The sequence below is a fragment of the Poeciliopsis prolifica genome, unplaced genomic scaffold (assembly GCF_027474105.1).
Source record: "Poeciliopsis prolifica strain line A6 unplaced genomic scaffold, Auburn_PproV2 SCAFFOLD013, whole genome shotgun sequence".
Taxonomy (NCBI): domain Eukaryota; kingdom Metazoa; phylum Chordata; class Actinopteri; order Cyprinodontiformes; family Poeciliidae; genus Poeciliopsis; species Poeciliopsis prolifica.
Window position 1 is genome coordinate 316,514 of NW_026562388.1, and position 16,342 is coordinate 332,855.

At 38.9% G+C, this 16,342-nt stretch overlaps 1 protein-coding gene across 2 annotated transcripts in view; it reads left to right on the forward strand.

The window, feature by feature from the left end:
* The first annotated feature begins 450 nt into the window (after positions 1–450).
* sash1b (SAM and SH3 domain containing 1b) overlaps positions 451–16,342 on the forward strand; it is a 57,701-nt gene continuing 41,809 nt past the window's right edge. Inside the window, exons 1-2 of one of the 2 annotated variants that reach the window (XM_055038340.1) lie at positions 451–892; positions 965–1,572. In XM_055038340.1, coding sequence (XP_054894315.1) covers positions 1,099–1,572 — 474 coding nt within the window. In that variant the 5' untranslated portion in view covers positions 451–892; positions 965–1,098. Of the gene's footprint in view, positions 1,573–16,342 lie in introns of both variants that reach the window. The other variant, XM_055038339.1, reaches the window with a different exon arrangement.

Here is a 16,342-nt window from a genome sequence, read left to right on the forward strand (position 1 = left end):
TTTAAGAAATGTCAGGTTTGACGTGTATCTGGGCTCCCATTAAATTATTTCAAACCTTCTTTTATCCACAACTTGTCCAACAGCTTCAATCATTTTAAGAACTCTAATCCTTTGATTTCCTGCTTCTTTTCCTATCAGAAACACATTGACTGAATCTGCCTGGGACAAGAATTGTTTTGGGCTCAAATGAATTGGAAGAGAAACCACACTCTTGGGAGAGAGTGAAAATTTTACCACTTCTTGAAAATAAGTGCAAATTATTATTACTCTTATTTTTAATCCTTTTAATTTTCGACCCTTTGGTTTGATTTGAGCGTTTTTAATCTTTATTTTAGTCTGTTTAATTGGACGCGCTTCTCCAGCAGGCCTGCAGGTGGCAGCAGCGCTCACCGCGCTCTGCGAGCAGCAGCATCTCCACTCGGACTGAACTGTCCGAGCGAGCGGCGGGACGGGAAACTTGAACCGCGGCTTACGTGGGGAGCAGAGCGGGCTGAGCTCTGCGCTCTGCTCGTCCGGAGCTTTTTCTTTCTCCTTGTCACAGTGCTGTGTTTGTCACAGTGTTGTGTTTGTGCTGCTGGATGGAGCTCCGCGTCTCTCGCCGCCGCCGTGGATGAAACAAAGAGGACGGACGGACGGACGGACGCGGTTCCGGGGGGAAACGTCCCCGCGGTTTGTTCCCGGGTTGAGAGAAAGTATCAACTTGGAGGTAACTCGCTGGTTGTGATTTGGAAAAAGTCTGAAAGCGGAAAAACTTCGCCGTGTCGCCTGAGATGCAGCCTCGCGCTCGTTCGGACCGCGAATTCACCTCGTTTGAACGCTTCACGTGACGTCACAGGTCATTAAAGCGTGAACCTTCAGCTGGGTACCTGACCTGAGCGCCTAAGGACTCCAGGTAGCGGCTTTTATTTAATTCTCTGAATGCTTCAAATATGAGTTTGCTGTGCTTTCTGAAACTTCTCAGCAGATGTGCCTGATTTGGAGAGCTGAACCTGGTTCTGTTGGTGTTGCATGGACCACTCAGCTGCACTGCCAGGGGGAGATGATGATGATGATGAGTATGAGTATGAATTGAATTAGCCTTGTTAATCCTGTCCTAAGATGAGCCAGGGGGCAAACCTCGTCCTCCAGTGGCTCTCAAAGCTCCACCTGGCCCAGTACGTTGAGTCTTTCCTCGACAACGGCTACGACGACCTAGAAGTCTGCAAGCAGATCGGAGAGCCGGACCTGGACGCGATCGGCGTCCAGGTCCAGCACCACAGGCACCGGCTCCTCACAGCTGTGCAGGAACTCATAGAGGAGGACAGAAGGAGAGCACCTGGCTACTATTTCACCTTGGAGCCTCTGGAGGCTTCTGCTTGTCACCACTCTGACAGGGTGCGTGACCCGGGGTCACTGGGGTCACACGCGCAGACCACAGCCGTACACCAGGCCTCCTGTCCCGGAAACCACAATCCGAGATTCACAGACTGCAACGACTTTGTGACTTATCCCAAGCTGAAGCTGAAGGTGCTGATAAGAGACAAGCTGGCGAAAGATGGAATCAACCTGGGACAAGCACCTTACACCCACAAGGTAGGGAACTGTCACCCCGTGTGTTTCGCTCTTTACTCCGACTGGACGCTGGCCCGTCGGAAGCTGTCTCTCTGAGTTTAATATGCTCACTTTGCTGTGTGTGTGATGAAGAGTGTGGCGAATTCCTTTGATGCTGCTGACGTCCATTGATTCCTCTTTAGGGCTCTTGGGGATGCGTTGCTGTCTTAAGCAGAGCTCTGCAGGGATTCACCGCACTGTTAATGTACTCAGTCTTTTGAAATTAGGCTTCACTGACTTGATTTATTTACACATTTCTACTCCCTTCTGATCTTTCCTGCACATGTTTTAGATGGAAGTAAACCCACTTCCTGCAACGACGACCATCTTAGGAGTTTTTTTGTGCCTCATTTTGTGGAGGAGAAGGTTTAGAAACTATTAAAATCTTGAAAAGGTTGGACTTGTTGCATTCGGTGAACAAACATGCAGAACATTGATGGCTTTGTTGAACATAAGCCGATATGGTATGGTTGATTACGGGCAAGTTTCCAGTCAAATCTCTCAATATACCATCTTAAATTTTCCTTCTTCGACTGGATTTTTTGTATGACTCATCAGTTATTGCTTTTGTTCATTTGATTGAATTACTATTGTTTTAGTTTAGATTCTTGGTGCTGAAATGTTTTGCCACAAAGTTAAAGTCTGCAAGCTCTTCTTTCAGTAGAAACCGGGAAGGTGCATAGGAAATGCAGTTTTAATGCAACATTACATGAAAATATTTTACAATCATTTATAATTTTACAAGGTTGTGTTTTCCTTAATTATATAATTGCACAAGTAGGAATTGCAGAATGAAATCAGCTTAATGGAAACTTTGACATTTTGAAACAACACACCGATAAAAAGTTTTGTCAGGATGTTCGGCTTTATTGAAACTAGTGTATTTCGCAAAACGGAAACACTTTTCTTTTTACTTTACACGAGTCACGTAATCAACAACCGAATGTCACTACTGACGAAAACGACGAAGAAAATCACAGGAAGTGTTAGGAGGACGATGATGCCACTTGTTTTTTAACCCTTTATATGTCCTGAATTTAAAATTTCCACAAGGACATTTTTGCGTATTTTAATTGTACGGAGTTCTTTTAAATGTTCTGAGTAAATGTATATTTCCCCATTTATCCATAACAACTTGAACTTTCAATGACGAGCAAGTTATTTTCACAAATCACCGTCTATTGAGAGAGCGTCCCTCAGATCAATTTCACTTCCCGCTATGGCGGGAGATAAATTACCGTAATAACCCGATGTTGGTTGGAAAGCGCAACGTCTCCCCTTTCAGAAACCGTTTTCCAGATAGCGCAACGTGTGGCGGAATTACGGTACTGCAAATTTGGCTGGATCGTCGCCGCTCCTTTTAGGACTCAGAGGGTTTAATGATTCATCACTTAAATTTATTATTGTGTCTCAAATTTAGTGGAAATATTGCAAGTTTGAAATTGTTTGTTTTTTGAACATTAGCGGAGTATCAACAAAATTTTGCGCACATTTGGAAACGCATCTATACTGTTGTTCAGTAGTTATTGCAGGAGGGTCAGCAGGACCAGGAGGTTTGTAGTCCAGGCCTGTTTGTGGTGTTGATCGTTCTTCACCCCCTGCAGATCTAAACTCAGTCACTGTGATTGTCAGAGTGTTTGTTTGTCTGTTTGTTTGTCTCGTCTGTTTCTGTGGCTTCGGCCTCTGATGAAACGTTGACTTGTTCATGGCCTGCTTCCCCCTCTTGACAGCTGCCATAGGTTTTATCCCCTGTGACCTCAAACAGGTTGCATCTAGTATAGAAAGATGCATAGACAGCTTAGTGTGAGGGAAAAATACTATAATCCACTAAAGGCTTTACACTATACTTGCAGCATAACCAGCAGCAATTTATAATTTGCTTGGAAATGGCAGATGTTTGCTTTATATGGTCCGTCTACTGAAAGCGTTTCTTGTGTCATGATCCACTTCCTGTAGGACCGGCTGGTTCGTGTAGATGCAGAGGATAGCTGTTGCACTCAGGCTGTGATATACTCAGAGGACAGTCTGTGGCCATCCAGGTGAAAAGAGGAGGGACAGGTCCAGCTTATTTTCAACAGAGTGTCTCTGACTCTGAGGAAGGCAGCACTGATTAAACTCTGGACGCTTCCTCAGAGAAAATGGGTAACGATCGCTGCAATCTGTCCAAAGTGTGTCTTTTTTGGCTGTACAGTACCTGACTGTCGGGATGAATCTTTACCAACTAGCCATGTCAACTGTGACTGAAGAGTATCTCTACATTTTCAGACTTTATGACTGAGCTGAACACAAAACGGGTTTTGTTCGCAACCAGACTGTAATGCCCTAGCACAGTTTTAACCAGAAATAAAACGCATAACCAGTTTCGCTCCTGCTGTCTGACATTAAAGTATGCAATACGTTTCCTGTTTTAGGTCAGTTTTACCAAAAATTAAAAATGAGGTTTTTTAGAGTGCTAAAAAAAAACCATAATGTAGTATGAATTTAAATATTTATGAAAACCCACTTGGGGATAATGCTTTGCACGCTACAAATAACTTAGTTTGCAACATTTGAGCTGATTGGATGGAAACCAGTGAGCGTATTTTGAGGTAACAACCCGATGACAGAATAAGTCAAGACATGTTTTGATGAAAAGTGTTCATATTGGCCCCAGATCAAAATAATAATAATAATAAATCACTTTATTATTTATGTAGCATCTTCCAATGATGCCTTGAATTGACCCAAAGTGTTTTACAAGATAAAACAAATAAATACAATAAATCAGTGCTCCTTGGAAGACACAATTTTTAAAGAAAAGTCAAATGAAATATAAAAATACTAAATGTTGAACATTTAAAGCCCTACAAAAGCATAAGACTTGCAGCTGCTAAGTGAGTGTTACCATTCAAAATCGAACATGTCTGAAAACCCGCTCAGCAGGGAAGAAGCCATTTCAACAGCGGTAAGATTAGTGTGTGAGCAACGCGGTCTGCAAACCCGACTCGGTTACACCAGTTCTGTCCGGAGTAATGAGCCAAACTTCCAGCAAACAATCATGATGTATGTGGGGGACAAATGTAACCGTTATCCCCATCATGCATCTTAAGAGGGAATTCAACCAGAAACTAAACAAATGCATAAAATCTGCTCAGTTTGAAGAGCGTAAAAGTAAAAAAAGTCTCTAAGATGATGTTATTATTCTGGTATTTAGCAAATAAAAGTAACTTTGGTAATCCTGTGATCTTAAACTGGGAATGTTTAGTCTGCTTACTGTGACTGAGTCAAGAAAAATATCGGGTTTCAGTTGTTTGTGCATTTCAGACCAGTCAGGCCAGATGTTGGTTCCTGTCTGACTGAAGTGGTGTGTCGTATTTCTGCTAATAATACAGAGTATTTTGAGTGCCTGCAAACACGATCCTTAGTCGTATGCCAAATGGTCTTGTTTGCCTTTGGTGAAGATTACCCACTTTGGCATATTGGCCTTATTTTGATGATGAAAATTTAATTTCCATCTGCTGCATGCGAGGCTTTAAAAAGTGGTTTCTGTTTTCTCCCAGCGCCGAATAGCTGTGGCCAATTTCTCAATTACCAGCGCGTGCAGCTGATGACAGTTTCAGGGTTTACTAACGACTAAGATCGGAGGAACTTTCTAGTTGACTTTTGACCCTTTTTGAGCGGCTGCAGCAAGTAAATACATTATTAGATTTAAGCTCTTCTCCTCTAAACTTCTGATATTGTTTCCACTGAGTGATCATCACTAACAAATTATTGATGTCCAGCTTTGGTTCTCTCGCCTTCACCTCTACTCCCAGCGTTTAGAAGCTCATGCTTCATTTCAGTGGGCCGACCTTTTCGACACACTAAATTGACCCCCTTTCGCTGAGACGACGCGTGCGGTCGGTTCACTCATTTTCATTGCGACTCAGTTGGACTTGGCAGTCAGCGAGGAGGGATTTGAAGCCATCAGCTGGGATTGGTTTGAAGCAGGTTGGCCTTTCAGGTTCACCAGATGCAGTCCATTAAAACGACTGCAGGTATGTAGGCCACCACTGCTATTTTTTACCCCCTCCCAGTATAAGTACAGTAGCTCCAGGCTGAGCTGGGATGATATTTTTACTTGGATTTGTTTGAGGTTTTTACTGTCTGATTACATTGAGGAAAAAATACACCAACGTGTTTTTAAAATCAAGAAAAAGAAAATAAACAACATAATGGTTTTTGTATAAAACAGAGAAGCAATATTTTTTTTACCTATTACTGCTTATTATAATTATTATGCCAATGTGCTAATATTTATGCAATGTTTGGAGTATAATATATACTTAGAGGTTTTCGGTAAATTATCATAGTTTTCTGACAAAATTTCTGAGTTATTTAAAGAAAAATAAACATTTTGACCAAATAAAATGTCTGAAATCAGTTTAGGTATAACCAATATGTAAGACGCAAGACTTACAGTAAACTCAGGAAGACCGTGAGCCAAACTCAATTTTTTTTATTTAAAAAATTAAACTGCATTTAGGTAAAGTGTAATCTTGCTTAAGTTATTTTTTTTTATAAAGTTGAAGAAAAACAAAGCTTGTATAATAAAACATATGATACCAGTGAATAAAATCTTTCTTATATAACGTCCTTCTAATCCCATTTAGCTTCAAAATACTTATTTTTCTGTTTTTCTTTTTACAAAGTAAGCACAATTTTAATCTACAATGAATAAAATTGTATGGTTTATATACAAAGCGTCATTCATAACTTCCACAAAGTAACAAAATGTGACAGGATTAAATTGCATTAAAAACATGTGGGTTTGCCATTTATCTCTAAAGGGGTTTTAACTATGAGCTCTAGTTATTTAGCAGTTCACATCTCACAGAAACAGGAAGCTGCAGCAGGCAACACATTCTCTCTTTCTCTGTTTTTTTCACCTTGAGGACTAGTGTAAAGGGTGAAAAACTGAATTTGAATTTTCACAAGATGTACATTTTTTACCCTGTATATATAAAAATTCAAATATTTTCCATTGTGACGAAACCTGTCTTACATTTGCAAGGCTCCAGCTTTTCCTCAGGTGTTGTCTGGGTTTCACTAATTACTGAACTTTAGATTTCCTATGCAGTCAAATGTGAGCACATGTAATGTTCCTTTGGGAACATCCAGATTCTCCTGACAAAGAGTCTGTTAACAGATCAATACAATAAGGCGTCCTCAGAAACTATAAGTAGAGGACTCTGCTCCTGGTAATGGGATTCTTTCCTCTGAAGATGGTAGTTTGGTGATTAACTTCAATAAAATCCTAACTTTTTGTGTGCAACATGCTCTATTAGTATCTTAATAAGCCTCAAAACCTCAGAAGGCCTCTGTCCATTGCTTTGCCAAAATTCCCCAGAATGGTGAATACATCTTTGTTGTTTGGAGGGTTTTTTTGTGTTCTTGCTTTGCCAAAGCATCAGAGGACAAGAAGGACCAGCAGGCCCCTATTGATACAAGAAACAGGGATCTGAATAGGACCTGACAAAACCCAGGGGCAGCAGCTGGCAGCTGCCTTTGTCAACCAGAGCCTGAATGAGGCGGCACTTGTTGAATGTAGTTGGTTTTAAAATACCAGCTGTGAACATGTATGTTAAATGACACAAAAGAAACAGGAAAAATGTGAATGAATGAAAGGAACGGCCTTTGAAACTACTTAAAGTCTTTGCAGCGCAATAATACCCTTTAGGGTAAACGGTAAAACCTGGACTTTAAACAGTTCAAGGATGAACTTGGTGTTCATGAATTACACGATGTCAACATGGACACAATCATGACCCGGTGAAAACCGCTAAGAGTTTTCAAAGCATTGGTTATTTGTGCTGTTTCACCATAGAATCAGGAGGATGATGATGATGCATCCAGGTCAAAACTGCTTTGACAAGAGTCACCAATACAGTGACAAACCAGGAGAGTTGGTTTCAAACGTCACAACAGGATTTCCCCCAGTGTACTATCAGCCTGGCGGGCCACCAGGCTTTACTTGTCCCCCCATCAGGCTTAGCATTGCTTTTTTTTTTGTGTGTGTCTTTTTAAAGTACTTGTATTTTTTAAGACTTATCGTTAGTGTTCAGGTGTTAATCTTCCAGTCTTTCAATTGCACATAATATCAACTGATATTTTAAAATTTCCTGTCAACTTTAAACATTTCTCAGCTCAGAAACACGGCAGGCCGCCGGATGAATCACTGCTCTAGCACCGGGCTTAGCAAGTTTTCTGGGAGAGACTTTGTAGAAAATGTATTTTAAATATCTTACAAATCGGAGATATGTAGCTTTCCTCATTTTGTAACCACATTCACTATCTGTTTCCTTTTCCAAGAAAGGTATTTTTGATATTGATGGCAGATAAAGCCTAAAACTGCACGATTCCAAGTCATACCAAACTTACTCAAAAGGAAAAATTTTGAATGAAACCTCAAATGTTTTAGATAATAAAAAAAAGCCAATTGTGCACAAAGTTTTGCTGATTTACATGGGCTCTGCAGTGATTTTATTTTATTTTTTAAGACTGACTTATCTTCACTCTGTTCAGTTGCATCTTCCTCACTTCGCCTTCCTTTGCTGTCCTGAAAGAGCCGTCACAGACGGTGCAGTACGCTGTAAATTCATTAATAAGCAAACCTGGTCACGCTTTAGCCCTCTGTGTGCATGTTCTGTATCCATTATCTCCGCCGTCATGCTTGCCCGGCAGTGCAGTATAGGGTAGGCCTACTTATGGACTTTATTGATGTTATGTCAGGGTGGATTAGGCCACACCAATAGACAATTACAGGAATGTGGTTGGATTATAGTTCTGATGGTGCTGAGGGGGGAGGACTGGTGGATGAACTGTGTGTGTGTGTGTGTGTGTGTGGTGGGGGGGGTGTGTGTGGAGGGGAGGGGGGCAGCACTTAAAAGCTTAATTTGCTACGAACCTGCTTGTCATAAATGCTTTGCGTTTCAGAAAAACTCATGTCTGAATGCTCTCCCTTTTAAAACAAATCGCACACGTCTGCATATGGAGAAACCCTGCTGAGCTCTTTTAGGACAGCATGCGTTTTTCACGCAGCCTGATGCATAATGTACACCACTGTGTAAAGCGAGGCTCAATGTCTGACCTATATTAGTGAATTTAAGATTAGAATTGTCCAGAGTCACTTGCTCTGTGCATCTTTCCAGCTAATTTTCCTTGTAAATGGATCTGATGTCTTTTCCTTCAAGTGGAAATTATTTAGAGGAACATATAGCAAACCATGCAAAGTACATTACATACATACTTGGTCTGACTAACGACACTATTTATCAAGCCTTGTTTGGATTCATGGTGTAGTTCAAGTAGTGGTGGACTCCATTGTCCTTGGATTTCTCCAAACTGCCTCCTTCTTTTTTCCTGTGACGTTTTGACTTTTGTATTTCTTTTGTTTTAGTTTTTACAAACTGAAATCACAGCATGGTCAAGAAGAAATAACTATCAATACTGCCGTTCTTGAAATCTCCCCCTCTTTCAAAAAATGATAAAAACTCAGACAATTCGACGTTGTGCTGCTAGCACTTAGCAACAACTCGTAGGCAGAAGTGAGAGCGCTGCCCAACACAATAATGATACGTTAAATAATAAAACATAATTCAATTAAGCTAATATTTGCTCGAGGAATTTTAATAATCGATGTACTGGAATCATTTGAGGAATCGTTACAGCCTTAGACTCCAGGCTTGAAAGTGTTTGGTAAAAAGGGAACTGAGTGACTTCAATGATGTTGAAGCCTCAATGATGAGTTCTTCCTCTTACCCTTCAACTTGGATTATCTAGTAACTCTAGAAAGCAGGTGGAATAATTTCTGTAACATGACTTGAGGATGGGAGCTTTGGCCAAAACAAGCCATGACTCTGGCATGTTTATGTCTCCAGACAGAGAGAATAAAGATCCAACTCTTTTCTTTTATGTTCTTAAAATTTTAATTATCTATTAACCTGTTAACCAGGAAGCTGCATCTCATCTTGCCGCTTTCCAAACGAGGATCAAAAGTCATGCGTTTGGGATTATTTACTGTCTTCTTCCGAGGTAAATGGATGCACAAGAGCTGGATGCAACGTCAGTCTGCAGCTCCGAGGTCTTTGACAGTTGGTGGATCCGGATTTGTCTGAAACCTAATCAGGCTCTACGTCAGCTAAAACATTACCACAGATTTAGTGATTATGTGCCGTCTGTCTTCAGTAGAGGTCAAAATTCACAGTCCTGACAAATATTGGCCAAGTTAAGCAGGTTGTTTCACCAGAAGTCACAGATGTTAATTCAGGATGGAAAACGGCTCGGATGGTCGGCATTATTAACTGCATTATCACATCATTTCGTTTCTCCTGGGCAGATGAAACAGTCGAGCAGCAAGTTTATTGTACTGGTTTGTGTTTTTGACTTGGTTTTTGAAAATATAGTTTCTGGTTTTAGAGGAAAAAAGATAACTCAAGAACTGTTTCCTTACTTCAAAATGAGACTCTCTTTATGTCACTTGAGACATAATATCCTTTCACACACATGTTCGATTTCAGCAATTTCATAACCTGGTAAAAGCCAAAGCAGTTATGCATTAAAAGCCTCGACTTTTTTTTTATCCTGTGTAAGTCCTGCCAACAGTCAGTGGAAAACAAGGCTATAGTTACTTCTCTATTTTAGAAGTGCAGCTATATTTTCACTAACTTTTATTGTTATGCATTATGTTTGTTTTTTATGACTGTATTCAGTAAATCAGCATTTTTATTGAATTCTCATTTACAAGAATGTGAAGTCATGCTTCAGTTTGGAGTTTTAATTCATAAAAATATAATGTAAAATGTATTTATTTATTTTTATTAAGATGAATGAAACCGACTGTGAAATGATTTGAACACAATCTGGACGCCAGAGGGAGAAATGTGGCTTTTTCCATCAACAGCCAGAGACTTTACAGCCTATTAGATTTTAAAATATAGGTCATATGTTGAAGCTTATGGTTTGTTTACATGCTCAGGCTCTTTGCACATTAATAGTAATTCAACATGGTATATATTAGTAATGAGCGTCTCTTGATTTTTGTCACGCAGAGAAACGACTGAATATGACATTGATGCTCTTCTAGCATATTTATTTCCTTTTATTATTTTAGTGCTGTTGAAATGTAAATTGTTCCATCCTACAATTCACACCAAGACCATTTTAAAAAGAAACATCCATTTTGTTCATTTCATTTCTTATTAATCCCACTTGTCTGGTTTACAGTAGAAACAACCAGCAGACCAACAACCAGAAGAGACTTTTCCTGTTTTTTTTTTTTGTCTTGGATTTAGCTGCAGAAATTGAATCCAACCTGACATGTTTTCACACCTTTTTACTATCTGTTCAGTTTTAGTTTTAATATCTGCTTTTTGTTCTGGGTCAATGAAAGGTCAGGGTGTGCTTAGTCTCTGACTCATTTGGCTTCAGCTTGACCTCCTTGTGTCCCATAATTCACCTGGAATGGGGGACAGGAGTGGGAGGGGAAGTGTACAGGAATAAGGGAAATACTAACAAAGCATTCAGATGAAGTGGATCTAGTTAAACACTCAACGATGCAATCCGGCCTGTGATGGTTTCAAAAATGTCAACGCTGCAGATTAAGGACTCCACATAGAATTAAGCTCAAATGGTTTATCAAACAATAAATAAATTCACCACAGTTTATTGTTTTAATGCATTTTGGATCATAAATAGCTGATAAATCAGTATTAGTTGCAGTTGTTTAGAGAAAAAAAATCATACTTTGATATTTAAGTCATACATTATGTTGAGGCCCAACTCTGCTGGTTTTCTAAAATGTAAATGCATGTTTTTTTAGTCTCTGCTTTTGAAAGGGTCCTGCAGATATTTTCTGATGTTTTTACTCGTAGTTAAAATCTTTAATCAAGTTAATTGGAGGGTTTTATAATCAATCAAAATTTCACTGAAAACGATGTACAGACAAAACAAGCAGTATTTTCAATTCAAAACCCCATTTTGCTGCTAAATTATCGAATAAATAGATGTATGAGCTCAACGACAAAGATATTCATTGTTTTTAATCTGTTATTTAGGTCATTCTGCCATCAGATTGTTGTTATAGTCATTTAGTTTTCAAGTGTTTCAGGAACATCTTTGATAATAATATAGTTTCTGGTTTTAGAGGAAAAAAAGAAAACTCAAGAACTGTTTCCTTTCTTCAAAATGAGACTCTCTTTATGTCACTTGACACATAATATCCTTTCACACATGTTCGATTTCAGCAATTTCATAACCTGGTAAACATCTTTGAAAAAATACTTTGGGAAATAAAGTGATTTAAGGTGCAGCATATAACTTTTATTAAAAAATATATAATTTTGCATGTTTGTTAAGCTCTGACTACATTGCGACAGTATAGCATAAGAGATGATCTGAGGGAGAAAAAACAATCACGCTTGTCTGCCTTATCCCAGTACAGCAATGCAGCGCTCGGTCAGAAACAACCAATCAGAGCCAGAAGGAGGGTCTTCGCGCTGTCAATCAGTTTTTAAGAAATATGTAAAAACAATTCCTTTTTAATAAAAGTTACATACTTCAGATTTTAATGTGTTAAAGCTTTTAACGTCTTAAAATCTACGTAATTAATGAAACAAAATTACGTCCTGGTTTTGACCTCTCTGGTTTGTTTTGGCTCATCTTTGCCCTCCAAAGCCACAGGATTACACTTATTGCTGCCTGTGATAGCAACAATTAATCGACTTTAAAGATATAAATGTGTGCATCTGAATGTATAGTGCCGTTAATACTCAATTAGCAAATGCAGAGCTAGTGTCTAAAGGCTTATTGTCTTTAAATGCCTATTTTTGCTTCATATGCGTAGACCTAAAACAGATTTCTCATGTTTACATATTTGCTTTAAGTTTTATTGCTTTTCTTATGCCGTTTACGTGGATCCGGCCATGAAGAGCAGTCAGGGAAATCACTAATAACTTCCTAAATCAGTCGCTCTGTTTGAGACCTTTTTGTGGGGTCAGCCCTGCTGCACAGATGCTCGTTGGATAAACCCTCAGGCCGTTCAAGGTCTAGTTTGCATGTCTGTCCATTGAACGCAAAGCGGTGAAATTTTCCCTCGGATACTTATCGTGGCCCTTCGCGTACAGCCACTCTACAGATGAAGAGTTCACGACCTGCCCTGCATCTATGGCCTGTCTGTGCAAGTGAGCCTTCAGACCATACAGACAACATTGTACTTGACCTTTCAGGGAAGCTTTGGCTGTTCGAAGCAGAAACAAGCCAGGGGGACACACTTCTGTCCAACAGTGAATGCTACACGTTCTGATTGTGACCCATTTTCTGCTCGTTTCTGCAGCGGCTAAGACCTTCCTCCCCTTATGAAATTCAGATGACAATTCAAGTGACGCATTGCCATAGATCCAACCGTAACAAACCGTAAGCTGAGCTACTTTCCCTTTGATCCATTTACATCCAATTTTCTCAAGTCTAATGATCGGTGTTGTGCTAAATTGGGCTGACAGCTGTTCCTACATTTATCCACATTACCATGCATTTAGTTTTCCCAGCCTATTTAATGTACCAAGTGCCCACTGCCAGCATAAGTAATGCATCCACTTAAAGAAATTCCTGAAAAATGGATGCAGCTGCCCTTTACTCTCAGTATTGCCTCAGGTTCACCCATTAACCTCTTTTTCACTTTTAGAGGAAATGTACAAACTTAAGTCATTGCTTATTCTGGGATAAAAAATTTATATATAAAAACATATATATACATTTATAAATCAACCATACACATTTAAACGTCCTAGCATCATGGCTCGCATTGTGTACAGCACTCAACGACACACCAAAGCCTCTTACAAAGAAACGGTTGAAGCTGTCAGACGAGTGGATTTGCTGAAACTTCGGGGTAAGTTTTTTATTTCCTCCTTTCATCCGTGGAGAAAAATTGACTGAAGAAGTGAGGAGGAGGATGAGGAAGGAGTAGCTCAATGAATGTGAAAACAGTGATACTTTTTGACAGACGGTAAATAAAAGAAGTTAAAACACAATTGGCAAGAATTTTCAAATGTTGACAATCTAAGAAAGATGATCTGCCAAATAATGCGTCTTTGATTGAGAAACCTTCTATATTTAGGTCAAGGTTTGATTACTGGAAGAAGGTAAGAACGGGAAGGTTGGATGTAAGTGATATCCCATCAGACTGTGTGCATTACTGCTTATGTAGTAGTCTGACTGAAAGCATGGGACGTTATGATCTTAGACGAACCTCTTAGAGGAAATTTGATCCACTTCCTATAGGTTTCAGATATGTTTAGCTGTAAATCAGAAGGAGTAAGCTGAAGTTCCTCAACTTTTCCTCTCTGAGGGACTGCAAAACCTGACTCATGTCAAAGCTCCTCAGACCAGCTAAATGGATGGACATTAGGGCTGGACAATAAATCAATAACTATATATATCATGATAAATACGTCCGATAGAATATTCAGTAATTTCACAAAACTCCGACCAAGAACCGCACAGCATTTTGGGGGATGTAAGCAGAGGAAAGTTTTTAGCTGCTCAACTTCTCACGGTGAGCTAAGCTAGGTTAGCAGCATCAAGTTACTCATTCTTTCAACCTTTTTCTTTAGATGAAATATATATATAGTAAATATAGTTATAATCCTAGCAAAAGTATTATGTCCACAAGATGAAATGTAGTGGAAAAATCCACTCTTAATAATTTTAAAGGCAGCATACGATTTAAAAACGTATGCTGCCTGTGTTGAAAAACTGAACTTTAATGATAAAAACTTATATAAACATAAACTCTTCTTCAGAAATTTAACTTTATCACATAAGCAAATCTTTCTTTAATATATTTTTTTAACTTTTCTTTTGCTATATTAAACCATTTATGTATTGCTGACACTTTTTGTTTAATAAAGCAAAAAATTACACTTTGCTTTATTTTACTAATTTATTCAACTTTTGTTGTTTGCTTTATTCATTCTACTTTGAAGGTTGCATAACTTTAACACCAACATTGTAAATATCTGTGGTTGTTCCTTATTTATGATATTTGTCTCTACAAGAAATGGTGGATAAAACAGGATACGCCGATATTTCAGGTATTTAAAACAAAAAAACCTAATCAATAAGTAGCAATTGACTGATATGGAACCTTTTTAGCGTGATGTTTTCCAGCTATATTGTACAGGCCTAATGCAAACATTCTTTATCATGAAGATAATCAATACTGGGATAGTTTTGGTAAATTCATCGGTATAAGTATTATAGTCGAGCTTCGCCTTTTGGTGGTTCAGTATTCACACATTCATCTATTTGGACATTTTCTGTGGAACACAACTCTAAATCATTGCAAGAAAATATGCCTAGGCAAAGACTTTTTTGGGGTTTTTTTGTAGAGCACATCTAAATTATTGGAAACTAAATGAAGCCTGGGAAACGATTTTTAAGGCAAGTGCTCGGACGGTCTAAATAGAAAAGTCCTGTGAAGTGCCAATGCATTCTTTTTCACCTCTGCTGCCCCTCATAAAAAATGGATTACTTTGGGCTTCAAAATAGGTCGAAAGGAAAAGAACTGGACCAAGTAACGGTGTGTTGTAAACTGAGCTTTTTCTGAAGTTGGAGCGGGTGAAACCAGTTGTCCTGAGCTACACTGGCAGCTTTATTTGTTCATCGAAATAAAATGTACGATACAAAGGTGTCTAAGCTTTACGCTCACTTTATTTTGTTATATGTTATGGTAAATCTGATATGTGGAAGTCTGTCAAAGTATTGAATTTACTCAGACTGAAGTCACTTCTTTCCTTTAATTAAACTCAAGTTTTAAAGCCACCTTCTTCATCCTCGTCTCACAAAAATGTGCACATGCACTGTGCCTTTTTAAAATCTTACCTGGGTGTTTCTGACAGCTCTTTGAATGCTTGTCCTACTTCAGTGAGTGTGTGGAGACCTGTTCCTCTTTAAAGAAGCTTTGACGAGCAGGCGGGGTTCCCTGGGATGGTAGATGACATGAATCATGCTCACCAAATGAGCTTGACGTTCCCCCAGGTCCTTCCTAGGAAACCGAGAGAAAGCGATAGCTGTGGAAAAGTACGTTTCGGAAACCATTAGAGTGGGTGTTGTGTTTTCAGCTGAAAGAATTAGGGCAAACCAAATAGGTGCACTCTGTGCAGCTATGCATGCCCACGTGAAAAGTAATGCCTGTTGTGAAATATTGATTCTCACTTTTTATAAATGTACAGATCTGTGATGGAGATCGGATGTGAAAGCTGCGTTCACTTTTATTTGTGAAGTTCCTGAGGCTGTTCTTGCCTTTCAGCTTATGCTCATAAGAAGCCTGACTTTCATGTAATCGTCTTTCAGACTATTTGATTGACGAGGTCGGGATTTTACTTATTTTGGTCGTCTTTTTCTTGGAAATGCTAGTCGTTCTATAACTGAAAAGAAAACCAAAGTAGAGCTGCAACTAATGATTATTTTAGTAATTTATTATCCTAGTGATTTATTCTGGCAATTAATAGGATAAAAAATTGAATATTCTCCAGATTTTGTTATGTTTATTTAACCACTTAAGTCATTTTTATGCAATGTTAGAAATGCAATACAAGATTAATTGATTTCTAAATTGACTGACAATTATTTTAATATTTGATTCATCACAATGAACCGTCCCAGCCCTAAACTGAACCACAGTATCATGTTATTATTGAGCCTGAGCTACTCAGCAAATAAGTTTTAGCCTGTA